Source organism: Condylura cristata, unplaced genomic scaffold (genome assembly GCF_000260355.1).
Source record: "Condylura cristata isolate star-nosed mole 26May11 unplaced genomic scaffold, ConCri1.0 scaffold00023, whole genome shotgun sequence".
In the NCBI taxonomy this organism is placed as follows: Eukaryota; Metazoa; Chordata; class Mammalia; order Eulipotyphla; family Talpidae; genus Condylura; species Condylura cristata.
This window is the reverse complement of record NW_004567124.1, coordinates 23,998,399-24,026,237: the sequence shown is the minus strand read 5'-3', so window position 1 is coordinate 24,026,237 and position 27,839 is coordinate 23,998,399. Positions and strand designations below refer to the sequence as shown.

Sequence of the window (27,839 nt, the reverse complement as noted above, 5' to 3'; positions counted from 1 at the left end):
TGTACTCTCAAATTATTTTTTTAAATGCACGTTGCACACACACAGAATAAACAGCAAATGGGTAAAATATAAATAACTGACAAATCTGAGTATACAGGAATTCCTACTTTTGAAACTTTTTGAAATTAGAATATCAAGATAAAGTTGCAAACAAGACCTAGGAAGGTAGTTGGATAGACTTACTGATAAAAACAGGCCCTCTGAAACTATTCAGATTCCTTCAGTGATGTGCCATCTTGAAATATAGCCCCTCTTCCACCAATGATACCAGGTAACCCTCTGCATACATCCCACTTTTGTCTTTAAATCACTGTCTTATACTTATCTAGTCACCACTGCAGCTGCTATCTTTGCTTTTGGTTTCCAAGTGCATACATAGCTTGCATCTTACCTATATTTCAAGTGAGACCAGACACGTGTGTAAATGACCTCGGTGCAGCTTTATTTTGCACACATGAGTTGCACATCAAGTCCACTAAGCTCATTAGATCTTGGTGCAGTCCTTTAATGTTGCTTCCTCACTTATCCGTTAGAAACTCTCAGTGTCATCTTTGAGCAATGAGAAATTTGAGAGGTCTCAGAAATAATCAGGTGATTAGTGACTTACAGTATGAGTCATTGGTATATAGATCTTCCTCTCTAGAATGGAGGTGGTGGTGGGAAGGTGTCAAAATATTCATAAATTGAACTCTACTTAAGTAATTTGACCTTAGGTCTTTTTAAAATAAGACTAGCTCTCCATGTCCAGTTATGATGGGTCCTAATGGACTGTTACAAATTATATGGATACCAAGGAAGAATTTTCATTCTCTCTTTTTACCACATTCTAATTTGTTTTCTGCCTAGAAAATAAAAATTGAAACAAACATACCTCTATTAATTCACAAAGGGAGCCCAAAAAAGCAGGTGAAGATTTATCTTTTCTACTAGTGGCAACTTAATCATAATTTGCATTTACATATTTAAAAAAAAAACTTGAACAATGGACTCTTTATAGACATAATTTTTATTAACATAGTATCCCTGAGAGGCAGATTAAGGTATAAACATAAATCTGCTTTACAGAAAGAGAATGGAAGCAGGTTGACTTACACACAAGACATCTGGAAACCAGTATTCATAGAGGTTACTACCCCAAACAATGCTTTCTCCAAGACTACATAGATATACTAGATAGTCATCTCTTTAAAAAAAAAAAATTATAGCACACTTCCTAAGTGTCTCAGAACCTGAGACATTGCTTTAAGATTGGTATTTCTTATACTGTCTGGTTTAGTCAATATAATTGAAATACCCTCTTAATTCCTAATACATGTAAGAATATTCTTTGTACTAGGTAGGATCCCTCAACACCACAACCCTAATGCTTTATTTAACACAGTATGCTATGAATTATAGAATATTCTATCTCCCCACTTCTCTCCCAGTTCTCATTCCAGTCACAGAACTCCAAATACGAGTACGAACAACTACACATCTCAGGACTCAGCCATCTGCTCACTCACCTTTCCTCTGACCTGCCATAAAAGTATTTTCAAACTTTGGCTCTCATAGAAGTTAGTCCCCTAAAACTGCTCATTTGTCTTCCTAAGTGCTAGCCGATGTTTCCTTATCATTAAACATGGCACAATGTCCAATTTACTATAGCTGACTGGAACTTGACCTCTTGGTCTGCCTCTGGCACTCCATGTTTCAGCTAAGGCGATTTTCTCACTCCCTTCTGCATAGCCCATATCACACTATTCCTCCAACTTTTGTCTTACCTTTCTTGTAGTCTATCCTTTGCCCGCTGCTCCATCTACACGAAACACCTTGTGCCAAAATTTTTCTCGTTTCTCACCTATTCAGCATTCAGTTTTGCCCCAATTACCCAGTCACATCCTGCTAATCACTTCCTGTACATGAAACCTTCCTAAATAAAAAGAACTCCCAGATTTTTCTTACAGTAAACTCTATAGCATTATACCATAACATTTATGTGGTGTTATTATCTTACTTTGTAAATTTCTCCAAAACCGTTGCAACTATACATAAGTACCCTCTGATTGTCATGTCAGTGTCTTCCATTTCAGAGTGTAATGACAAGAATGAGGTTTTTTTTTTTAACTTGTGCTCTACTGGGTTCATTATACTCATGTGAACATAAAGGCAACAATCCAGTACTATTTAATTATAAAAATTTGTGTTTGAAGGGTTGCTTGTAAAATAGATTTTATAGTTGTATATGTGCATGTACATGGGTGAGTACTGGCAGTTCTACTGATCAGAGATAATTTGAGTTGTTGGCACAAAGTGTTGTTTTCCCAATCAGTGGGAATATGGCAGTGGCTTCTGCTTATTGTGGGTTATTACTGAGTGCCTATGGGGTGCATCATAATAGACCAGGTGTTTGGAATATGTGCATTCCCTACTAGCTGCTTTAACTGCTTTCTTGATCACTGTGTCCAGCTAGCTTATTCTCTAGGATTCTAGATCACATGGGACAGATAAACTTCAGCTGAGATAGGATGGGGAAAAAAATTAATACTAAATGCTATAAATATACTGCTATTGCTCTAGTCCCAATCTTTTAGGACTTGGATAAAACAAATCCAGGGTTCACACCTCAGTATATATAGAAGGTATACATTGTTTCCTGACATAGAACACCTAGTTTCTTGACAAGATAATTCATAGGTCTGAAGCAAGAATAACATTAAACTCTGTTAGTACATGAAGAGAGTATGTGATATTCTCAGAGTATGTTATTCTCAGTAGAGGCTTAAATGAACAGTCACTGTGTTTTGTATTTGTTTTTGTATAAAGAGTTAAGCCCACTCAGTGAGAAAAATCTCTTCTCCCTGAAATGCTGCTGTGATGGGGTTTTCAAGTCAAAATGAAGATGATTAACAAGGAAGGAAGGCTATTACTTTAAACTCATAGGATCTACTACTATGTCCTCTGCTGGATTAAGGGATCAACCGAGGCACTGCGAGGAAAAAGTGTTATCTATGCAGGCAAGGAGAGGGACTGAAATTGTCCCTTCATTCTTAAAATCACTGCCTTGGGAGATCAGGAGAAACAGGAACAGCCAGTGAGGTAAACCCTAAAGAGTATTTCCTAAGCTAATTGGACACAGAATAGGGAGTTACATCTCACTATTGGAAGACTTTCCAAACAACACACTTATTGAGGCTCTTTTCTTTAGAGAGCCTCAGGGGCTACTTAAGGTGCTGACTGTGCCAGAAGCTTTTCTCGTGCATGGATTTCTCGGTGTTTATTAAGAACAGAACTTTTACTGAAGCACTTGCCACAGTCATGACACCTATAAGGTTTCTCTCCTGTATGGGTTCTATGATGTGCACGTAAGTCAGAACTCTTACTGAAACTCTTCCCACAGTCAGGACACACATGGGGTCTCTCTCCTGTGTGTATCCTCCGATGTGCACTAAAATGAGAACTGTTATTGAAGCTTTTTCCACACTCTTCACACTGATAGGGCTTTTCTCCGGTGTGAGTTCTCTGGTGAATTATAAGACTTGAGCTCTGATTGAAGCGTTTTCCACACTCACCACATTGATAAGGTTTCTCTCCTGTGTGGATTCTTCTGTGGGTAATGAAATTTGAGCTGTCACGGAAACTTTTTCCACAGTCAAGACACTTATAAGGTTTCTCTCCAGTGTGGATTCTCCGATGTCTAATGAGACGTGCACTCCGACTGAAGCTTTTTCCACAGTCAGCACATTTATATGGATTTTCCACTTGATGGGATAGCTGATGCATGAGGTGGGAGTTTGGACCAAAGCTTTTGCCATATCTGAGATACTTATAGGGTCTCTCTCCTAAGTAAGGTCTCTGATGACTTAGGACTTTACCTAAACTCCTCTCTGGGAGTGCTGGTTTTCCTTTCCTTTCCCCTGGGGTCTTTTCCCACTGTCTTCCTGATTTACATCCACTCTCTTTACCCTGGTTAAAGTAACGGGGAATTTTTCTTTCAGACCTTGCAAGTAATGTCCTATGCAGTTGTACTTCTTCAGAAATATCCCGTTTTAGATTCTCTTCATTCTCAAATCCAGCCTCAAAACCTGATAAGAAAATAGAATTTTAAAAGTTATCCATTTCCTCAATTATATGTAACAGAGTAAAGCAAGTATCACATTAGCTGATTAAAGATAAAGTGTTAAGAAGCTCTAGACCCCAAATAACTACCATCTACTATTAAAATTCCAGTGTTAAGGTTTTCTACTTGGTAGAATATCACATGTTCCTCATCTACATAGGGGCTAATTATTCTGTTAACCTTTATTGAATACCCATAATATTCAGAAAATCTTTTCAGTATAGTGAAAAACTAGATGTAAGATAAAACCTTCACCATGTTTATACAAGGGAAGCACTTAATAATGCTGTGTTTTTGCCTTATTTTGGGCCTGTCATGGTATTTTAATGTTCTTTACTAATAACTTAAGTGGATTAGTAGAGAATACTCAGGAAAACCTCTGGGGAATATTCTATATCCAAAAAGAACTGTAGGAGTCTCCTCTTCTTCAAATTAAAATAAATATTGAAAATATAAATAGGATGAGTGTTTCAAAGAACAAAAGGCATTCTGAGAGAGGAACTTTGCTAGAAAGTTTCTCTCTAAAATTTTCTCTTTTCTCATGGAAAAATAATCACTAAATGTTCCAAAAGCACACTCTAATGCCCAACCTACACTTTTAACACTCTTCTAAGAACCAAATGATGGGTTTCCCTGGGTCTAGATTATGAGAATTTGCAAATGCTTGTAGATTTTCATTTTGAATTTGCAGAATTTTAAGATGTTTTAGATAAACTCTGGATCCCAGATTCCTTAGATTATGATTACAAAAGACTACAAGAGTATCAGCCTTTTTATGTACTCCCTAAAATAGTATTTCTACCCAGAGTCCAGTTTTATGAGATACCCTATAAAAAGATTCATTAGATTAAATGAAATTTCAGAAGCTTAAATAGGTGAATATACATTGTGAACTTAACATTTTCTCAAACCCAGACACCAATTTCCACTGGAAAATATTAATACTTTATGAACTGCTGAAGAAAGCTGATCTAAAGAACTTTTAGAGGGCCCTCCCCGGTGGTGCAGTGGGTTAAAGCACAGCACTATGAGACCATACGCAGCCACTGCAGCATGAGTTCAATTCCCCACCAGGGAGGTGACCCACATGGCATGGCAGACCCCCTCCTAACCTGCCTGCTGCTCCACTCAGCAGTGTTTTCAGTTGATCTGCCTGTTCTCCTCCCTACTTTGTCTCTGGTGAATCCTCTCACCTCCCATACCTCTGGCCTGTACCCTAGTTCTTGTATGCATAAATAAATCAATCTTTAAAAATATAATAAAGAACTTTTAGGGGGAAAAGGCCTATTAATTGAATGCTTACTATGTGCCCAGGCACTACTATACTAACTACTTCACTATGGTACATCACTTAACATCAACTTTGTGAGGTAGGTCTATATAAGCAAATTTACAAGGTGAAAGACTTAGTCTAAGTCATTCTGCTAATAAACAGCAAAGCCTGGTTCACATACATACATATATATATATATATATATATATATATATATAACAGACTCAAAAATCAGAATTCTTCCCACAGGAGGGAAGTCATAGTGAAATTTGTTTTTTTCCCCTTAAATTATAGGTAAGGTTCAAAGGGTCAACTCCTTCCGAAATTTTAGAATTGTAAGAAAGTATGTTTAAAGAAAAACGTTATCTGGTTTTCAGATATGTGGTTAAAACAAGTGTCCAGCTGAAATTGGAAGAAAAAGAATGAACTTTTAAAATCTAATTCATCCTACTATGGGTATATAACATGCTACTTGGGAAATGTTAGCTTTCAGAATCCCTGCTAAGATAAATGCTTAGAAGCCTAGTAGCTCATGTGTAGTCAGCAAACTTACAAAGCTTGCAGCCACCTCAGATTGATGTCATGGAGGCAAGGCACATGAATAATTTATGTTACCTCACTGCTTTGGTAGACAGGAACTGTGAGGACGAGATAAGGTAGTCAAAGTAACAATACATGAGAGCTGTTATCGAAGCCAGTTCGCCTTGGTTTCAATCTGTTGGTTTTTACATAAATTCCACTGTGTCTCCCTTGTTAGATTTTAAAAGTAAAAGAATCTTACCACTGGGGCTCTGGAATAAGACTGGAGCCCGGATCATGACAGCCCCCGGGGGTACCTCAGTATCCTCCTCTTCATCATCAGAATCTTCTGTGGCCTCCTCTGCCTCCTCAGCTTGCATCACAGCTTCAGCCTCACTGGTTTGAATAGGGCAAGAAACTTTGATTTCCTGACCATCACTGGGTGGGGCAGATGCCCGGGCACTCACCAAAGCATCCATCTCTTCAAAGAAGGGACAGGTTTCTGGTGCTTGGCCATTCTTAACTTTCCGATAACTAGTCTGTAGGCTTTTAAACTTGGTCCGACATTGCTCTGGTGTCCTAAGGAAGCCATATTCCCATAGCCGCTCAGCCACTGCTCCATACAACTGGCTGTTGCGGTGACAGTTCCGGAGGGATTCATAAAATTGAGTCTCACTAAGAATTGCAAGGTAAGTCTTGGTCTCCTCATAGCCCCAGTGTACACCTGCCACCAGAAGAGAAATTTCAACATCACTTAATTCAGGACTTTAGAGCTTCAATTCTTTAATCCTCCATTTGTATCATAGAAAATCACCTAACCTTGTGTTTCTAGATGAAAAAATAAAAATACTTCATGTTTCCAAAATGTATGCATTATAATCAGTTGTTTTCTATATATGTGTGTGTATGTATGTATGTATGTATGTATATATAATCATTAGAGAATGTCTTGCTTCTCTAGAGCCTGTACCTCCTTTATAGACAACCTTTCTGTATTCTGTTTAGCCATATTAAAAAAAAAGGCCTTTCTCACTTATCACTGAAATAATCATTACATACATGATACAAGTAAGTAAGTATAGAAGTTCTCCATCCTTCTAGCTTTTTCTGGAATTCTTTAAATTCTAGAATTTAGTAAATAACTGGTCAGGGGAAAAGATCCACAATCAACTGCTCTTTGTTACAATAAGTCATCCTAACTTTGCTAAGTATTCTTTTTCCAGTAGATCTACTCCTCATCAATTAAGTTTCCTAAAGAATGACTCAAAACCCCAAGTAAGAGCCTCTTTCAGAATCACACTGCTGCCATATCCCTATAACGGCACTTCACCTACCATAGCTTCAGAAAAACAAGACCTGAGAATACAAGAAGAACTGACAATCATGCACCTAATCCTTAGGAGAGGATTGGCGGAAGCCAGAAGAGGAAAGAAGCAGGACAGGCAGCATCTTAGCCTGGATACATGCTAATGTGGCAGCTTCCTGGCTCCCCCTCACAGTTGGTCAGTCTTTCATCAGAATGATTATAGACACTTGGGTACCTGCTCCCTGAAGTTACCCAAGTTAGAGGGAAGGGTATCCAAATAGTTTTCCTCCCAATTGAGAACCAGCTGGCCTCCATTATCCTCACTGTGAGTAAAAGGAGAGGGGAAAGAATCAAAAACAATGAAAGAACAGATAATGAAACAGCAGCTAGAACATGTGCCACACAGTAGTTTACATAGTTATTCCAATGACAGGAAAAGAATGAACAAAAAAGAAGAAAAAGTGAAAATTAGATCAGAATTAAAGTAACCATCACACATATAATAAAAAATGACCACTGTTAAAAGTGAAACCTCAGCTGCATAAGTCTGCTGCTGTGCCCCATTTTACAGTAGAGGAAACCCACTTTGGAATGGTAGGTGACTGTCCAAAGTCACCCAGCTGGTTAGTGGTCGTCAGAATCAAAGCCTCCTGACTAGTGTTCTTGCTAGTCAAAAATGGCTGTATAGACTTTATTAAAAATAATAAATGATACTTAGAAACCAGTTCTAAAAGCAAATGTTTCATCATAGAGTATGAAGCTTTCGGGCTGCATGGCTTTTCAGTTAAAATGCCAATGTATTATGTAAAAATAAACTGTTACAATAAAAAAAATGCCAATGTATGTTGTGAATATCAAAGAAGATACTTATGTTTTCCCAACTTTGGGACATCTTTCACTATACTATTCTAAGTTAAAAGGAATACAAATTAGGGCCTTCTCTGGTGGCGCAGCAGGTTAAAGCACAGCACTAAGAAGCTTAAACCCCTTCTGCATGAGTTCGATCCCTGCCTGCCCCGGAGGTGATCCACATGGCGTGGCAGACCTCTGCTGGCCCGACCGCTGATCCCCTCAGCAGTGTACTTTGTCGATCTGCCTGTTCTGCTCCCCACTCTCTCTGGTGAAGCCTCTCACCCTCTGTACCTCTGGCCTATGCCCCAGTTCTGTATGAATAATTAAAAAAAAAAAGGGAATACAAATTAAACTTGGGGAGTAAAAGGTAAAGCACCAAGTTCAGAAAAGGTGCTCAATAAATATTCTTTTTAAAAATAATGTCAGGTTTCTTAGTGAACTTGCAATGATTTTATAATCAAGAAAAAATGTTTTAAAATGGCAGGAATGATATTCCTTTTGAGGACTTTTGAATTTTCTGTGTATTTTTTTTTTAAAGATTTATTTATGCTTACAGAAGTGGGGTACAGGCCAGAGGTATGGAGGTTGGAGGAGTGAGAGGTTTCACCAGAGAAACAGTGAGAGCAGAACAGGCAGGTGTACTGAAGTACACTGCGGAAGGGAGTAGTGGGTGGGTCAGGAAAGGTCTGCCAGCCATGTGGGTCACCTCCCTGGCTGGGGATGGAACTTGTGCAGCAGTGGCTTCAGAGAGCCTCATAATGCGGTGCTTTAACCCATTGTGCCACCAGGGAGAGCGCCCATGTGTATTTCTTTTTAAGTAACAAAGAGGGCAGTTGAAATTAAGCCTGACTCCACAGCAAGTGTCATTACTTCTCAAGTGTAATCCCAAACCCCTAGAAGAAAAGCTCCTTACCACTTGGGCTTCGGAAAAGGACAGGTGCTGTTGATTTATCAGGGTCCTGAAGGGTGGCCTCCTGGTCCATTTCGTCACTGTCAGACCCCTCAGCTACAGCCTCTTCTGCTCCCTCCTCATGCTCCCAGCCCCCTTGCCCTGGCTCCTCAGACTCAGTATCTCTGCCCACCAGGCCAGAGTGAGAGGCTGCCTCTTCCAGGCCATTACTGGGTAGGGCAATGACCTGAGCACTCATCAAGGCTTCCATCTCTTCAAAGAAGGGGCAGGTCTCAGGAGGGTGTCCACTCTTGACTTTTCGATAGCTCTTCTGGAGACCTTTGAACTTGGTCCGACACTGTTCCAGGGTTCGGAGGAAGCCATATTCCCGGAGTCGCTCAGCCACAGCCCCATACACTTGGCTGTTTCTATGACAGTTCCGGAGAGCCTCATAAAACTCAGTCTGACTGAGAATTGCAAGAAGAGTTCTAGTCTCTTCATAGCCCCAATGCACACCTGCCACCTTCTCGTCCTCAAAGCCCCATTGCTCCTGTTCCACCCAGCTTCTCCTCTCTCTCCTAGATGGTAACAGATCAGCATGCATTCGTTTATCTCCTATGTGACTGCTGCTTGGGCGTTCCTTCTCCTTGGAGCCCAGATCTGGAATCCATGGCTGTCCTTGCTCCAATCTGGAGACCACACCGGATTTAGGATATGGAAATCCTGCTTGCAGGAAAACAAACAAAGGATATCATAGTTTGGACTGATCACAAAATATCTTTGCATTCACACCCACTTTCTTTTTTATCCAAGAGATTTATAAAGAAACTGCCTAAGTAAATGTTTTTGAAAACTTCAGTGGATTGAAGGAAGAGGAGAGAATTATGTGAAACCTTAAGAAAAGAAATATTTTCTCTTCTAGAGCAGGGCAGCATGAGAGGAAAGGTTTCTGTTGTGTGATCAGAGCAGATACTTATATTCCAAATTGGTCCCTAGTCCTCCTTATCAATTATAGGCAGATCTGGTGCTGTTGGGAACAGTCAATTCCTGTCTCCTGTATTACCACCTAGGGTTAGAGAACTAAACTCGAGTAATTTTGGAATGTGAGGAGGGGTGATATTGTCTTCAGCTCATTGGCTTGCTTTACATAATCAACAAGTTCTAAAGTTTTTCCTCTATGTCCAACTCCATTCCTACTGCCAACATGCAAATCAAGATTCCTTATCCTCTCACATCCAGATAACTGTGGCAGTTACTGTCCTCCCTAACTCAGGCTTACATCCTCAGCACACATGCTGTACTGCTGATCTTTAATTAGAGTGCTTACCAGGCACTGTCTTTTCATGTTAGATTCTCCAGAACATAGCACACTTTTATTTACCACTCTCTGATTTTCCTGTAACTCTTCCTCCCATCCAAATTTAACCCATCTTTCAGGAAGCTGACTTCCCCCAGGTAACCTTCCCTACAACCTTCCTTCATCTCCACTCCGCTAAAACCCTACTGTACTCAATTGAGTTTTAACAAGTCATTGTTTGGCACTGTTCAGATACAGTTCAGTTTAGCACATATTTATAATTTTCTATTACATTCTCAATCACTTTGTGATCTCTGAGGAAAGGCAACTTATTGAGGTATTCTTCTGCAATGTGTGTACACCTGGTAAGTGCTCAAAAACATTAATTCCTTAAGTATGTATGTTCTTATCACACACACACAAAGTAATGATCCAAGAAAAAACATACAAAATGGACTTCCACAGAGTACAAATAAGAAAAACAAGTTCTCCAAAATCAAATACAAGAATAAGCACCAGGCACAGAGACAATGGGGAAATCTTAAGAGTCCTGGGAGCTACCTGATGAACACTAATCATCAAATTGGGGAGCTATATTGGCAGAAAATGTAGTAAAATTCTGAAGTAAAATTTTTACTCTGCTTCTGCTAACCAGACCCTCATTGGAATAAAATTGTGTGCTATTTAAAGATCTTAAAGGTTCCAAGGGAGACTAACAAAAACTTAGGTCTGAAGAATGGAGCTTTTGGGAAAAAGCTTAAAGAAACAGTTCAATCTGGAGAAGAAAAATGACTGAGAGAGAGATTATGCCCTTCAGTACAGAAAGGAATTTTTATCTAGAAAGTAGAGAGACTATCATTACCAAGAAGAAATAAAATAGTTCCAAGTTCTGATAAAAACTAGGGAGCCATCCTGTGGTAGACTTAAAACAGTAAACTACATGCCTTCAAGAGGTCCCCAACAACCATATTCTACAATTTTCATTCACTTCTAAAACCCCTTTCCCACTCACTACTCCCAACCCTATTCCCAGCTTAGAATGGCATCCTATCTTCCCATATGAATCTACTCCTCACCGCTCCTTTGAAAAGGTCTGAGCTTCTCCTTTGTGTTCATCTGCTCCTGTGGTCCCAGGTCTGGGCTTCTTGCCCTCTCTTTCTTGGTTACATTCTTGGTTACACCCCGGCACTGGGGTTCCACTGACTCCTGCCGAACACTTAATAACTCTCGTGATGATTTCAGGGGTGTCATCTTCTCCAAGTGCACTTCCTGCCCCTTCACAGAGACTGTAACCTAGAAACAACTCCCATTAATGGTCACTGCAAGGTTATAATGAGGGGCATTCCCAGAGGAGATTATTTAATACCCCAAGAGAGAACATCCTTCCAGAAAATGACTAGGGTAGGGGGAGGGCCGGGATTACTACAAATAAGCATCTTTCTTATACCATTACTGTTAGTTTAGACCAGCTGAAACTGCAGAAGATCAAAATAGTAAACCCAATGCTAAAGTAAAAATAATCCCACTTCCTTCCCTATTAAATTATGCAACTATTAAAAACTTATGACAGAGTAGCGAAGGTGAACTTCAGCATCTCCAGCTCTATCTGAAAAAGTTACCTGTCCCAAGAGCAGAAATGTAAGCATTACCAAGGAAGACTATGCCCCTCTTTAATCCTGTCTATATCTTAATTTGACCCTTTATCCTTGCCCCTTCCGACTCACACACTTCTAAATTCCCTCTCCCTTCTCACCGAACGTCCAGGTCTTCCAGGCTCTCTTTCTAAATCTTCCACCAGAGCCACTGCCTCCTCTCCATTTTCTGGACATTGCTCCTGTACCCAGTTCTTGATCTCGCAAGGTAAGATGGTCAGGAACTGCTCTAGCACCAAGACTTCTACAATCTGCTCCTTGGTGCGCACCTCGGGCCTTAACCACCGACAACAAAGTTCCCAGAGCTGGCTGAAGGCCTCTCGGGGCCCAGCTACCTCCTGGTAGTGAAATCTCCTGAAGCGCTGTCGGAAGGTCTCAGCGTTAGTGCCATTCCCTTTCAGAGTGGGTTTGGCCATCATCCACAGTAACAGCAGCTCCCCTCCACTTAAAAAAGAGTCTAGGTTCCAGAGTTTACAACTATCTTCCCGTATCCTCGGAGAATCACCTGCAGATGAGTCTCTGTAAGAAGAGTTTCCTCCTAGGGCAGAGAGAGATGGCACTATCAGAAAGACTATACTTATACATTTAGTCTTGCCAGAGCTGGCCTGACTTCCCATATGCTCCAAGTGGCCATGTGAGGTAGTACCAACTTCAGAACAGCAACACTGAGCACGAAGGAGAGAGACCTTTCAAAAGCGGCATTTCTGGGCGACTTCCACTACTGCCCCGGAAGCGGCAGCTAATATAAAGTACAGTCTGCTGCTTTTCCACCTCCCGCAAATCTGAACCCACACAGCTCTCCTGACCAATACTGCATAAAGACTTCAAACCCTGTGAGAGACCTGGGGCTGACGAGTATCTAAAGGCAAGTGACCACTGTGCCGAAGGCAACAAACGCCTCTGTCCAGCGGGTCGCAGCTGATCTCCCCGCGTCCCTCCGCAGTGCTTCCGAGGCCCCCTACGTCTGCCCCGCCCCCTCGGACTCCACAACTCCCAAGTCCCTCCCGGAACAGAAACCAAGTACTGAATATTGGGTCTTTGTTTCCCTCACAACAGGAATAGCCGCTCGGCAAAGATTCGGGAACTACTGAAGGGAAATCTCTCGCGTTGGGAGAAGTTTGGTTTTGGCTCCAGAAACGAGGGCCAGGGGAGTTTGGGGAGAATCACACTGAGTTGGTGGCGAGGGAGTCCAAGGGGCGGCAGGAAAGAGACTCCTGAGAACGGCCGAGTGCTGCGAGCTTCACCGGCTGGGAGCTCAATTCAAGCAGCGTAGGATGCGGAGTTCCGGCCTCTTTGTCTTCACTCCCTCCGGCCAGGTCACTCTCAGAGCCGTCCTGCAGTCCCGCCACAGGCCTCCGACTAGGCGAGGCGCCCAGAGGACATCCTCCTGCCCAACCCTTGGAGTGTCTCCCTCTAGATCAGTCCCTCAACCCACTCGCATCTCTGCCCCCGGGCCAGCCTCACCCACTCGGGGTCCGGCCTCAGCCCGGGATCTCCAGACTCCCAGTCCAGCTCCCAAACCGGAAGTCCGAGCGTGCGACTTGGGCACTAAGGGCGCATGCGCAAAAGCATTGGTGGCGACTCAGTCTCCTTCCGAGCCCCGGCGGGAGCTGGCGGGTGGGCCCAGCAGAACACAGCACACTTCCGGGACGCGGCGCGCCGACCCCTTCCCGGCTTCCCGTCCTCTCCTTCTGCCGCACTTGTCTCGGCGCGTACTTCCGAACCAGGCGCGCGACCCAGGAACCAGTACGCCGGTCAAGCAGGGAGCTTTTGCCTCCGCGGTCGCCTGCTGAGGCGCTGGAGGAGGTGGCGACGGGTCTGAGGACTCGAGGTCCACTGTGGGAATGATCCACGAACTGCTCCTGGCTCTGAGCGGGTACCCAGGGTCCATTTTCACCTGGAACAAGCGGAGTGGCCTCCAGGTACTGTCCGGCTCAGAGCGCGGGAACTAGCGAGCGCGAAAGAAGCGGACCAGAGCCTGTGACCCGGGAGCTGAGGCGCGAGGGGGCGGGGCTCGCAGGGACCCGAGCGTTGGGTCGCCGCGGCCTGGGCTGGTGATGAGGGTGGGGGGCGGTGCCCGAGCGACCCTCTCAGAGCCGCGGGCCTAGGCTGAGGGGGACCCGGTAAGGTTCTGAGGCCAAAAAGGAAGAGGGAGCCGGGAACCTGGCCTGAGATGAGGTGTGTGAGCGAGAGTCTCCGAGGGCCTGGAGATAAAAGTAAGACAGGCACTCGCCCATTTTCACGCTTGCACTGTTTTTAAACTTAGCTTTGAGGGCTGAGCCAAACAACGCATATCACTGAGGTTTCATTCAGTTTTGCCCAATGAAAATGAGTAAAAGCTGTGTTTACGCCTTTCCTGGGAAATTTCTGCGCTAGGAGAATTTGCAAAGAGGCCTTCATGTAATCAGGAGTGTATGAGGAGTAAGGGCTTTATTGTGTACATTTTCTCGTCTAGTTTTCACAACCATCTATCTCCATTTTACAGATTACTCTAGACTTAAAATGTGAAATAACTCGCAGCATCACTTACCTAGTAATTAGCGAAATTAGTGTTGAACTGGTTCCAGTGTTTGAATTACTTTTTTTCCCACTCTGCTTCAGTTAATACTAATATTACTTGTAATGCTAATACTAATACTCTGAATAACTTAGCGACTTAGGTATTATTAGCCTCAGTTTACAATTGAGCACACCGAATCTCAGTGGCTAGTACCCAAATGTCCAGTTTTGCATCTAGCACTGTCTGATGAAGGAATCATCAGTATTCCTGGGCTGGGACAGTTGGCATTATATGCTGTGAAAGATCAGAATAAAATTACACCTTAGGCCCTCCCTGGTGGCCCTCCCTGGTTAAAGCACAGCACTAAGAAGCTAAAGCCACTTCAGCATGAGTTCAATCCCCTCCCCAGAACTGACCGGCATGGCAGCAGACCTCCCCTGACCCACCTGCTGCTCCCCTCAGCAGTGTACTTCCGAGATCTGCCTGTTCAGCTCCCTGCTTTGTCTCTGGTGAATCCTCTCACCCCCTCTAACCTCTACCCCAGTCCTGTATTCATAAGTAAATAAATCTTTTTTAAAAATTACATCTTAGTCTATAACACCTACATATAGTTCCAACAGTTTATTTTTGCCGGAGCACTTGTATTTCTTGCGAGCATTGTGTGTCTGGCACATGCGCTTTACATCTATTAACTTATTTTAATCCTCACAATATTTATAGATCTGAAAACTGAGATTCAGAGAGGTAATATAATTTGCAAAAGATTTCAAACCAGTAGAGGACAACTCAGACCCAGGCAATCTGGCATCAAAGACCAGGTTCTTAATCACTATGTTATGTTACCTTTCCAGTTATTAACCTGATGATATAGGGAGGGTTGATTGTGTCAGTGAAATCTACATAACCTGAATTCCTAAGCAAATTACTGTGGACTAAGTAACAGCAAAATTCTTCTTTTCCTATTTATTACGTTATATACTGTCATATCAACATGACATCCATAAAATAGAGTATTCACTATGTGAGGCTGTGATATGCTAAGTTCCTTGGAGGTAGTAACTATCACTTTTTGGTCACTGTTTTATCTCAGAATGTTAGCACAGTGCTTGGTATAAACAGGAGTTCATTAAAGTTAGTTGATTCTTCAAAGAAGATACACAGTAGTCTGTAAACAAAATGAAAAGATGACCAGTATGACTAATCATTAGGAAAATACAAATGGAAAAACTAAGTGAGATACTACAAAATGCCCATTAGGTTGGTATTTTTTCAGTTATCCAGCAATTACACTTCTGGTTATACACTAAAAAAGAAGGTAAAGCATAGAGTCAAACAGTTATTTGGCACCTATGCTCAGAACATTATTCACAGTAGCCAGAAGCAACCCAAGCGTCCATCTACAGATTAATATATAAAATGTGGTAGGATGCATTTGAAACACTCCAGGGACCTGCATGCAGTAAATTGCAGGTGTCAGTGTCTCTAGCATTGTTCTTCTTCCTGCAGGTGTCACAGGACTTTCCATTTCTCCATCCCAGTGAAACCAGTGTCCTGAATCGACTCTGCCGGCTTGGCACAGACTATATTCGCTTCACTGAGTTCATTGAACAATACACAGGCCATGTGCAGCAACAGGTAGGCTGCTGTTATCATTGAGTCCTCCCTCCAGAAGGTAGGACCTTTGACTTTCAGTGGATTCATTAGTAATCACATGAAATAACTCTTGAGAAGCTATGAATTTTTCATTACTGGAATTATTTAAGTTAAAACCAGGTGAATGGGTGAATGTACCTTAAGGATGGGAAAATAGATACAGGAACCAATTCAGGAAGATTGGTATAAGAGAACATATACTTGAGAAAATACACTGAGTTTTAGGAAAACTGAATAAAATCAGTTCAAGCTAAAACAGAGTTTGAGAGATGAAAATATAAAGCATTATTTTTTATTCTGCTTCTAACTAGTAATGTTAAGGTAAGCACTAAATTTCTGGACTTCATTTTTCTTATTTGTAAATAAATGAGTTAAGCCAGAGAAGGTGTTCGACACATAGTAAGTACTTAATACATATTATACATTAATATAAATTAATTGGAAGTATACACAATATTTCATAATTCTTATTAAATTATGTAGTGGGCAATGATTCTATCTCACTCCTTTGTAGTAACTTAATGCTCAATAGTCAATTATCTTTTCTACAAAATGGAGATAACAGTACCAATCTCATGTGATTGTAACACTTAAACAAGATGTACCGTGTACATAATTAAGTACTCAGATTCTTTTAAAAAAGTTTAAAATTCTTTTATTTTTAGTTCTGTCAATGTAAGTAAAAAGAATGGTGAATTATCAACTCTCCTTCAGTGATACCTACAGTCAGGCATCTCTTGCTTACCTTCTGTTCACCAATAGACTACACAAACTAAACCATGTAGCCTAAGGGTTCAGTGATCAATACCACCTACGTTTGTGTATTATACACTATGACATTCGCGAAGTGATGAAGTTGTCTGGTGATGCATTTCTCAGAACATATTCCCATGGTTAAGCAACACATGATTCTTTTTCTCAATTAAAAACTGGTTTTGATAGAACTTCTAGAAGGAGGACTTCTAGAAAGGATGTTTACTGAAAGAAAGTAGTCTTCTAGCCCCTGATATGTAAAATTGGCCTTTGGCAATAATCTGTGCAGCAAAAGAGTTGGAGATTGAAGCCTTATGTTTTTATCTCTGCACCTGGGATTCTGGTTCTTTCAAACTGACTTGATTATAGAGACAATACACAGCTAAACATAAGTTTAAAATTTAACCAATGCTAATTTTCTTTGAAATCATATTGAAGGCACACTTAATTATCAAAGGAACCTGCAGATAGATAGATAGAACTGGAGTATAGGACAGAGGTGCAAGGGCTGTGAGAGGATTCACCAAAGACAGAGTGGGGAGCAGAACAGGACAACTGACAAAGTACACTGCTGAGGGGAGCTGCGGGTGGGTCAGGAGAGGCCTGCCACGCCATGTGGGTCACCTTCGGGGCTGGGGATTGAACTCGCACTGAAGCAGCTGTGGCTAGCTTGCAGTGCTGTGTCCTAATCTGCTGCACCACCAGGGAAGGCCTATATATAGACTTTTTAAAAAAAGAAACCTATAGTTTTAGGCCTTCCCTGGTGGCGCAACAGGTTAGGACTCAGCACTGCAAGCTAGCCACAGCCGCTTCAGTGCGAGTTCAATCCCCAGCACCGGAGGTGACCCACATGGCGCGGCAGACCTCTCCTGACCCACTCACTGCTCCCCTCAGCAGTGTACTTTGTTGATTTGCCTGTCTGCTCCCCACTCTGTCTCTGGTGAATCCTCTCACTGTCCCCATACCTCTGGCCTATATCCCAGTTCCTTATGTATAAATAAATCTTTAAAAAAAAAAAAAAAGCCTGTAGTTTTAATTTCTTGTATGTAACAAATTAAAGAAAACTTGTACAATTTTTATAAGACTGTAGGTTTTATCTAATATATATGACTTACTACAGAGGAGCAATATTTGCTGCCCCAAAATATGTCCCTGGCCTGAAGGTAATTTTAGGGGGATTATTTTTTTTTTTTTTAAAGATTTATTTATTTATTCATACAGAATTGGGGTACAGGCCAGAGATGCGTAGGGTGAGAGGATTCACCAGAGACAGAGCGGGAAGCAGAACAGGCAGATTGAGGAGGTACACAGCTGAGGGGAGCAGCGGGCGGGTCAGGAGAGGTCTGCCACGCCATGTGGTCACCTCCGGGGCAGGCGGGGATTGAACTCATGCGGAAGTGGCTTTAGTTTCTCAGTGCAGTGCTTTAACCCGCTGCGCCACCAGGGAGGGCCTAGGGGGATTATTTTTAAGAAACAGAAGACTGTAGGGATTTTTCTTTTTACCTCCCCCTATCTAAAAGAATTTAGACAGAGAGCCTGTAACAGGAAAAGAGTTATTACCAGAGGTAATTACAGCAAGTCTGAACTAAGAATAGTAAATCAGAGGGAACTTAGCAAGGTATATATTTGTTCATTGTCATCTCTTGTCCCTTTGTCTCTGCTTAGTATGGCAAGTATTTGCTCTTCCTGTCTTCCTATAAATTATCTTCTCCCCCTTTAAAATTCCAGGCCCTCCCTCTCCCCTTTTCCTAGCTCAGGATCACATATAAGCTTTATTTACCTGACTTGCAGAGTCTCATATCTTTGTGGGACTCTCATGTAAGTGAAATTATTTTTTCTCCTGTTAGTCTTCCTTTTATTATAAGGGGTATCTCAGCCACGACCTAGAAGTATAGAGGAAAAAAGCTTCTCTCCTACACTTTCCCAGGTTCTAATAATATCCATATTACCTTTTCTAAAGCAAAAAGGAGACTTACTTTCTCTCTTAGTTTGTGATAAATGAAGACATTCAGTTTTTTAGGAATGACACAAGATCAAAACAAAATTGGCTGGTTGTAAGCCAATCTAGTCTGCTTTCCCTTGTGCCCCCACTGTTTTGGTTACAGCTGTGAACATTTGTCTTACGGAACTATTAGTGTCCTTTGCAGCATCTTCTGGTACATGGTGCCTTATGACCTCTGAGCTCAGTTTGTTATAACATTTGTTGTTGAATTCTGTTATTGTATCTGCATCCACCAGAGCCTGATTACCTAACTTGAGAGGCTAGACATTGTGCCTTCCAGCCAACTGTTAACCACCACTGCCTTTATAAAACTACTGAAGAGACACTTAAAAAAAAAGTTCAGGGCCCTCCCTGGTGGCGCAGCGGGTTAAAGCACAGCACTGAGAATCTAAAGCCGCTTCCGCATGAGTTCGATTCCCGCCTGTCCCGGAAGGGACCACATGGCGTGGCAGACCTCTCCTGACCCGCCCGCTGCTCCCTTCAGCAGTGTACTTCGTCGATCTGCCTGTTCTGTTCCCCACTCTGTCTCTGGTGAAGCCTCTCGCCGCTCCTGAACCTCTGGCCTATACCCCAGTTCTGTATGCACAAATAAATAAATCTTTAAAAAAAAAAAAAAAAAAAAAAAAGTTCAGATTTCCTGAAAGACAAACCATATTTATAAATAGTTTCTTAAGTTATCATGTTTATTTTCTTCATGAATTACCATGTCAGGCATAAGGGATATTAGAATGATTGAGATAATTTTACTTATTTAGTAAATAAGTAGTATCCTTTATTTGAAGTACTGTTCCAGGAGCTGAAATACAAAGATGAATAAAGTGTGACTCTTAATTCATGAAGTTCTTGGTTTAGTGAGGGTGCATATAAACAAAAAAAAGTAACTCCAACAGTTAAAGAGATGCTATAAAGGCAACAAAGGTGGAATTATTAATTACAAAGAGAGAATTAGGAAGGAATTTAGATTGGAGAAATACTTGAGTTGAGTCCTGCAGGAAGAATAGGTCTTCATCGTAAAGCTGAGTACTCAGTTGGAAGCAGAACATATCTAAATTCCTAAGGCAAGGAGAAGTACAGTCAAGACACTTGGTTAATTGTGAGTAGTTTGGAATATAAAGTTAGAAACAGTGGAGATAATATTGGAAAGATGGGTAAGGGACAGAATGTAGAAGTCATTGTGTTAGCATGTGCCTGAGGGGTACCCGGGGACCCCAAATTGTTAAGGGTTTCCCACAACTAAAAGAGGTCTAGCCATTAAAGGAAGCATACTCATAGTGTTAAAGATCTTGAATAGAATTAGTGTGCATAAAGAGAGAGGAGAATGTATTCCTAATAATAGTTTCCCAATAAATGCTCCCAAATTACCCATCTTCCCATGGGCAAATGGCCAGTCAAACGTGTCAGTCTGAAACAAGACTGTTGGGACTCGAAAACTTGCCACAAGTCTAAGGTACCTTCTGTCTGGAAAACACAAGAAGGAGGTTAGGCAGGTCTCAGAGAGTTGGGAGTAGAAAGATTCAGAATTCAGAATGTACCAAGTAGCCCACCATTAAGTCAGGACGACAGCTGTCATTGTCTCTACCAAGGACTGCAGCCACCTCCCCACATCCCTCTCCTCCACATTGCTCCTCCAAGTTTTCTATCAAGCAGTAACAGGGTACAATTTGGGCTGTAGAAGCATGGGCAAGAGCCAGAGATGCAGGAGAGGCCTGAGCTCTCATGTGTTCACTTATAAACCAATCCTGACTGTTTAACTTCACTTCTAATTCCCAGCAGTTCCCCTGCTGGGGAAGTCCAGTTCATGGCATGCCCAAACTCATAATCCACAGTGGCCACATGTAAGTGGGGTGAGGAAAGTGGTAACTCTCCTTTATGGAGATGTATCTAACAATTTTACGTCATATAGAGAAGTTTAGAAATTATTTGGGGCAATAGGAAACCACCAAAGGGATTTAAACTAGAAGTTATAAAATTAGAATTGAGTTGTAGAAAAATCTATACTAACAGTACAAACGTCTACCTGGTTTTTAAAAATGTGTCCATTTGGAAATTTAAAATTTTAACACATTTTTAAAAACCTGTTTAGTCAGGTCTACTTTTCACTTCCTTCAATAGTGACTCTTTTAACAACACTACTTATAAAGGATAATGTCTTCCTCAGGTTTCAGGGCCTGAGCTATGTTGACTTCTTTTTTTAATTTCAGGATCACCACCCATCTCAGCAGGGCCAAGGGGGGTTACATGGAATCTACCTAAGGGCCTTCTGTACAGGGCTGGATTCAGTTTTGCAGCCTTATCGCCAAGCATTACTTGATTTGGAACAAGAGGTAAGAAACACAGGATATGTTAAAACAAACAAACAAAAAAAAAACCTCTGGGGCATGTTCTTGAATTTGAAATGCTCTTGATATGGTATGGCTGGAGGATACACTATACTCTGATTGTCCAAGCCATGATCAAAGTGGCCTACAGAACATGACAGAAGTTCCTAAGTACGTTTATAAGAGCCTTAGCGTTGATTCTGTGATCTAGAAATCAGAATTAATAATTTTCTACGAAGAATCAATTTCCTGGGCCTCCGTGGTGATGCAGGGGTTAAAGTCTTAGTGCTGTCAAGCTGCTTTGAGCCACGGTAGCCTGAGTACGATCCCAGGGAGGGAGCTGACCCACATGGCAGAGCAGACTTCTGTCTTGCTCATTGCTCCCCTCAGCAGTGCATCTCAGTAGATCCCACCTGTTCTGCTCCTCACTTTCTCTCTTACAAATTCTCTCACCCCCTACACCTCTGGCCTGCACCCCAGTTCTTATAAGCATAAATAATTAAAAATAAATCTTAAAAAAGAAGAATCAATTCTCTGTAGTCTAAAACTAACACTAAGCCAATTCTCAGATTCTCTTCTAGTTTTTTGTTTTTGTTTTGTGTGTGTGTGTGTGTGTTTGTTTTGATTTATTTCTTCTTTCTCTCATAGTTTTCATAGATCTGATATATTGTGTATGGAGCCCTAAACACCATGTTTTTTTGTTGCAGTTTCTGGCTGATCCCCATCTCACCATATCACATGTCAATTACTCCTTAGATCAGGTATGCTACCCAAATAACAAAATTCCTTGGAATCTGTTGGTGTTAGAATAATCTAATTTATTACATTATTTTTGAGAACCTATTCCTTCTAGATTCAGAACCCAGTGTTTTATATATTATTTACCTCAATATTAATTCAGTCTCAAAAATAGAAACTGCTTTTGTCTACCACTCCATATCAAATTACCTTAGCCTACTGGATCTTGGCTATTTTGTGATACTGCCATCTTTATCTTAAGTTAGACTATTTAGAAAAAAAAGGGTCTTCTGAGTTAATTCTTTCTCTCTGTATTTGATTATATACTAATTATCCTCTACTTTGCAGTTCCAGCTCCTTTTTCCCTCTGTGATGGTTGTAGTAGAGCAAATTAAAAGTCAAAAGGTATGAACTTCCCTTTTTCCTTTTGTTCTGGTAAGCACCACGAGAATATTCATAATTATTTTTTCCTTATATTCTTATGGTTTTTATTTATTCATTCATTCAACAACATCTGCTTGGGTATCAGGCTAAGTTATAAACCTGCCCTTAAAGTACCTCCTGGTCCAAAAGCAAGATGAAATGTTAATGGGTGTACCTACCCAAAGAGGATGATAGGTAAGTGAAAAAAAAAGATGGTTATTTGGAGGTAGAACATTTCGCATTAAGAAGCAGCAGAAAGCTTAATCCTTAGATAAATAGTAAGAGGAGAGGGAAAGCAAAAAGGAGAATGTTCAAAACAGGAAATTGAAAAGCACAAGGGACTAGTAATGGCTCAAAGGGAGTTAACAACTATTATTACTAATTCCAAATGGACATTCTCTGGCTTTGACAAGTTAATTCTCTACAAATTTGGAAAACCAATGTACTGCTAGAAAGGCACAGAGCAGGTTCTCTATGACCTGGGCAGACGGGTAAAGATGGCGTTCTGGAGCCCTCAGTGGCTTTTTCAGGCTTTTAATGGTGTGTTTCTGCATCATTTGTAGTGGGGCAACCAGGTTCAGAGCAGTCAAGGGGGCCTCTCTGGAAGGCCTCCCAGCCCCAGGCCAATCGTCACTCCTTTTGGGCTCTCCAGAATTCTCTCTTGGTGCCTTTGCTGGTCTCTATACTACACTCCACTGTATGGCCCTCTGCTCCCACAAATCCTCTGCTGCTGCTGCCACCTATGTCTGTCCAATCTCCAGGCTCAGGTGTGTCCACTCATGCACATCCACGCCACACTCCTGATGCCGCTTTCAAGCCCACGTGTAAGACCACAGGTGTCGGTCATTGATGCTAATGCAGGAGGGCAGAAAAGATGTTTTCACTTCCATTTACCCTACAACTGATAATGAATTTCAAGCAAGGAGCTTTTATTGTGGATCACATAATAGGAGAGGGAAGCAAATGCCATGATCCCTACTCTTAACTTGAGAGATTGTGGGCCTTGGTTGTATGGTGTTGGTTACTAGGGCAGGTGACAGGGTTTAGTGTCATAGCATGTTTTAGATAGACTGTCGTGGGACATGCACAGGCAGGCTTCATGTGTCTTCATGACGTGTCTCATTAGCATTGCAAGTCTCCACCCAGACGTGTATTATTTAGCGTGCTTATGAGACCTTGCTCATTTTAGGTCATTTTTTTAGCATTTGCATCTGTGTAGCCATCAGATTTCATCTGGTTCTGAAGCCTTTGCTCAAAAGCAGGAATAAATGTGTTGTTTGAGATTTCTCCTCAGATGTGTGGAATCATGGTGGGGGTGGGCAGAGAGCGGAGAGTAGTTGTAATGAAGTAAAAACTGAAATCAACAAGCAACTATAAACCAGAGACATTCTGGTGGGGGAGAGGGGAATAGGATCAAAACAGGCCTGGGAAGAGCACACGAGACTACGATGATGGCACACGAGTAAACTGGTGGTGGGAAGTTCACCAGGGTTGCAACAGAGACGAAAAAGCATACATTGTACAAAAATGAAGAATGATGTAAAAAAAATTTTTTTTAATAATAAAAAATAAATAATATTTCTTTAAAAATTATACTGGCTCATAATTGAACCCAAAAGAGCAAGTGAATTAAACATTGTTAGCTCATTCAGTTTTGAAGTTGCAGTTGTGCCTTAGCATATTTGTAGTATTCATCTTGAGGAGTAAAACTAGTTAACCTGTTAAATCATTAGATTGCTACTGTGTTTTTGGTTTGTTTTGCTGTATAGGTATGTTAACTGGAATAAAATTCTTGGTGATAGTTATGTTAGGGTTTGTTGTGTGCAGGGTCCTTAGGTCGTGTTGAGAATGAGTTTGGCAGAGTACCATATAGCAGCACAAGGCGAGTATATCAAGGGAAGAAGACATTTTGCATAAACACAAGTGGGCAAAGAGCTGCATTTTGAAAGGGGCAGGCTTAACAGACACCTACTTAGACACTTGCTGGCAAAGAACTATTTTACAAAGTAAGAAATGTCCTTAATAAATATATATATATACATATATATAAAGAAATGTCCTTAAACATTGTTCTTTGATGGAATTACTTTGTGGGGTTTATTGCTTTAGGTTGGGTTGGGTTGGGTTGGTTTTCTAAACATATAACCCTTTCTGCTCCCACCTCTAATTTTTAACCTTGTGAAAACCTCCAAAGCTTTTTGCTCAAAGCTTCCATTAGTTAATAGAATCTATTAGCTAATCAGAGTGAGGACTGGAACTCAGTAAGCAGTCCAACAGATTTAACTCTGAGAACTGTTCCAGCAATTACAAGTTTGAGTTTAGCTTGTATAGGTAAGAACAGTATTTTTTTTTTGACCTGGTTATATATATATATATTTTATTTTTTATTTTTTTAAATTATAACAGTTTATTTTACATTTTTACATTTTTTTTTCCATCTCAATTGTAGTCCCCGCGGGTTTCCCATCACTAAGTCACCTGTGTGCCATCACCATAATCCTGTGCAAACAGTATTCCTTTTTTAAAAAGACTTATTTATTCATACAGACCTGGAGTACAGGCCATAAGTGCAGGGGCAGTGAGAGGATTCACCAGAGACAGAGTGGGGAGCAGAATAGGCAGATCCACTGAAATACACTGCTGAGGGGAGCAGTGGGAGAGATAGGAGACCTCTGCTGTGCCATTTGGATCACCTCCCTGGCCAGGAATCGAACTTGCACTGATGTGGCTGTGGCTAGCTTCGCGGTGCTGTGCTTTAGCCTCTTGCACCACCACGGAGGGCCCCATAAAGTGTACTTTTCTTGAACAAGGGCTTCCAGTTCTAAGTTTTGGGTTTTTTCAAGATTTTTGTTTGTGCATTTAAGGGTGTAAGCCAGAATTGGGGTGGGGGAAGGGTAAAGGATTCACCAGAGACAGTGTGGAGCAGAACAGGCTGATCTGAAATACACTGCTGTGAGCAGTGAATGAGACAGGAGAGGTCTGGTTATGCCATGTGGGTCAGCTCTCTGGCCAGGGATCTAACTTGTTGCTGCAATGGCTGCCAGTAGCTTCATAATGCTGGGACTTAACCCTTTGCACCACAAGGGAGGCCCCCTAAGTTGTTTTGATCTAAAGATATGCTGAGGCTGGCCTACTTATTGGCACAGGGGTTAAAGACAGTGCTATCAAGCTGTTGCCAGCCATTGCAGCATAAGTTCAATCCTTGGCCAGATAGGTAACCAACATGACACAGCAGATCTCTCCTGTCTCACCCAGTGCTCTTCTTAGCAGTATGTATCAGTAAATCTGCCTCTTCTTCCTGCTCTGGGTTTGGTGAATTCTCTCAGCACCCCACCCCACCCCTGCATCTCTGGCCTACACACCAGTTGTTGTTTGTATACATAAATAAATCTTTAAAAATAAAAATATATACCCCACGGGGATTACAACTGAGATAGGAAAAGGCACAAAATGATGTAAAAATAAACTATTATAATAATAATTTTTAAAAATCCATAAAAAATTAAAATAAAGATATATGGAGGCTGACTGAGCAGAGAGAGAAGCAGTGCTGAGGTTTAATCTTATCCTTTCTAAAGAACGTACTGTGGAGATGCAAAGATTGGATACATAAGTCTTTACCCAGTTTCTTGCTCATTAGTAGAGGTTGAAAAGGCTCATTTTACCTGCAGACAGTAGATTTTGTTTAGCTGTTTTATGAACTTTCAAGTCTATGCAGATGGCTTTGCTCTTTTGTCTGTTAGAGCAGGAGGTGTCACTCCCAGAAAATTTTACAATATGTTTATGAGTATAAAATTTTAACTTTGCTACATTCATTCTGTAACTGCATTGATTCTTCAAAGCTAATTGCCTTCATTAAAAAACACATTTCAACTCTTAATCCTGGTTGCTGTAGTTCAGTGGTTCTCAGTTTCACTGTGGATTAGGGTCACCTGGAGTAATTGTTTAAACCAAATGACTATCCTAGAGGCTCTGATTTAGTAGGTCTGGAGTTGGGCTAATAATTTGTTTTTCTTGTTAGGGGAGGTACCATTTTCCTCTCCCCAACTTATATGCAGCTGCCTTGGACTAGCTAATGGGATCTAGGGGTGGAGCTCAGTGGCCAGGTGAGGTTGTATAACATGGAAGGTCTGTGGGCTCTGTCTTCGGCTTGTATCCAGGAGCTTTTGCCTTTTAAAGGAGACTTGTGGAGGAGAAATAGGCAGACACACTTGGACGAGACCCAGGAGCTGACAGTGGCAACTATTATCGTGATGTGATGCCTCCTATATGGAACTGTATGCAGAACCCCTTTCCTGTGGCTCCCCAGGAGAAGGTACCTTAGAGTTGTGAACTTCCAGGCCTCAACAGCCCTGTTTCAGGACAGCCCTCTTTAATGGGGCATTTGCCCATGAAGGGGTGGGAAATTCAGGGGGTTTATTGCAAACTTAATAGGAATATCCTCTCTGTGCAAACCAGTTCTGTTAAACACCTATAACACTATGAATCTGCCTTTCCTGTGAGGACTAATGACTGGACCCCTTTTAGAACATGCACCCTTAAGTTTAGGGAGCTCTAGAAACCTCTCAGTTGCACACCAGCATTCCCAGGTGATAGTGATGCTATTGGGTGTGGAAAGAGGTGGGGAGAGATTGGGAAGGTGATGGTTTGGAGGATCCGTACCTTGAGAACAGCTAGAGTGATTATGTGATTTATAATTTTTATATACATGTATATTTGCTCTTTATACACACACACATTCATGCACACACACACACACATTTATTTCTGGCACAGAGCTCCCAAAACTTTTGGAATTTCTGAAGTATCTTGATATTCATAATAATGACTTACACTCACACCTAAGTTTGTGTTTATGAGGTGACTTGGAGAGTGGTGTCATTCGATGAGTTGTATTCAAAAGGACAGGTTTATCAAAAAAAGGAAAGGAGAAGATGCTTGCATAGATCAGCAGAAAGCTAGGGGGATGAAACTCATGCTGCTGTGGCTGCAGATAGCTTCATAGTGCTAAGATTTAACCCCTTGCACCACCAGGGAGGCCTTCCAGATACATTTTATAGAAGTCCAAGGATTTTTCATTTGGGGCCCAAGGATTTTTCATTTCTGTAGCTGGTTTGATAAGCAAGCTAATTATCTCTACCTCCAGCTCCAGTTTCTTATCTTTTGACTCCACCATCCTAAAATTTCTACTGTTAGCCTGTATCAGAAAGCACCTAAGGATGGGAGCTTGTTGCCAGCAGAGGGTTGAAACTTTGTCTCGCCTTCTCCCTACCCCTTCCCAAACAGGGGAGAGTGATGAGATTGAGTTCAAGCATCAGTGGCTAATTATTTATCAGTTCTGCCTGTGTAATGAAGAAAAAGTCTCAAAGGCTAGAGTTTAGAGAGCTTTCAGGTTGGTGAATTAGAACACATCCCGGGTTAGTGAAGGGCACCAGAAGGTTCTTTGTTCCTGGGTTGTTCCTGACCTCTCTTTTAGTATCCTTTGTAATAAACCAGTGATCTAGTATGTAAACTGAATTCCTGATTTCTCTGATCTGCTCTAGCAAATCCAAAGAGAGGGCTGTG

The 27,839-nt window shown here is 41.4% G+C and overlaps 2 protein-coding genes across 4 annotated transcripts in view; one reads left to right on the top strand and one right to left on the bottom strand.

The window, feature by feature from the left end:
* Positions 1–1,007: 1,007 nt before the first annotated feature.
* ZSCAN29 (zinc finger and SCAN domain containing 29) lies at positions 1,008–13,403 on the bottom strand. 2 transcript variants are annotated; one of them, XM_004687866.2, is made up of 6 exons: positions 13,352–13,403; positions 11,989–12,425; positions 11,312–11,528; positions 8,963–9,661; positions 6,154–6,615; positions 1,008–4,064 (listed from the first exon to the last, which is right to left on the bottom strand). In XM_004687866.2, exons 2-6 carry the CDS (start codon positions 12,304–12,306, stop codon positions 3,205–3,207), a joined length of 2,556 nt encoding a protein of 851 aa, XP_004687923.1. In that variant the 5' UTR covers positions 12,307–12,425; positions 13,352–13,403; the 3' UTR covers positions 1,008–3,204. The 2 variants fall into 2 exon arrangements, with proteins under 2 accessions (XP_004687923.1, XP_012584225.1); XM_012728771.1 differs by having other exon boundaries at positions 3,936–4,064; positions 6,359–6,615.
* An 83-nt stretch (positions 13,404–13,486) lies between these two features.
* The window catches only part of TUBGCP4 (tubulin, gamma complex associated protein 4), a 43,450-nt gene continuing 29,097 nt past the window's right edge, over positions 13,487–27,839 (top strand). Inside the window, exons 1-5 of one of the 2 annotated variants that reach the window (XM_004687865.2) lie at positions 13,487–13,809; positions 15,894–16,022; positions 20,997–21,119; positions 21,821–21,874; positions 22,200–22,256. In XM_004687865.2, coding sequence (XP_004687922.1) covers positions 13,732–13,809; positions 15,894–16,022; positions 20,997–21,119; positions 21,821–21,874; positions 22,200–22,256 — 441 coding nt within the window. In that variant the 5' untranslated portion in view covers positions 13,487–13,731. The remainder of the gene's footprint in view (positions 13,810–15,893; positions 16,023–20,996; positions 21,120–21,820; positions 21,875–22,199; positions 22,257–27,839) is intronic. The other variant, XM_012728559.1, reaches the window with a different exon arrangement.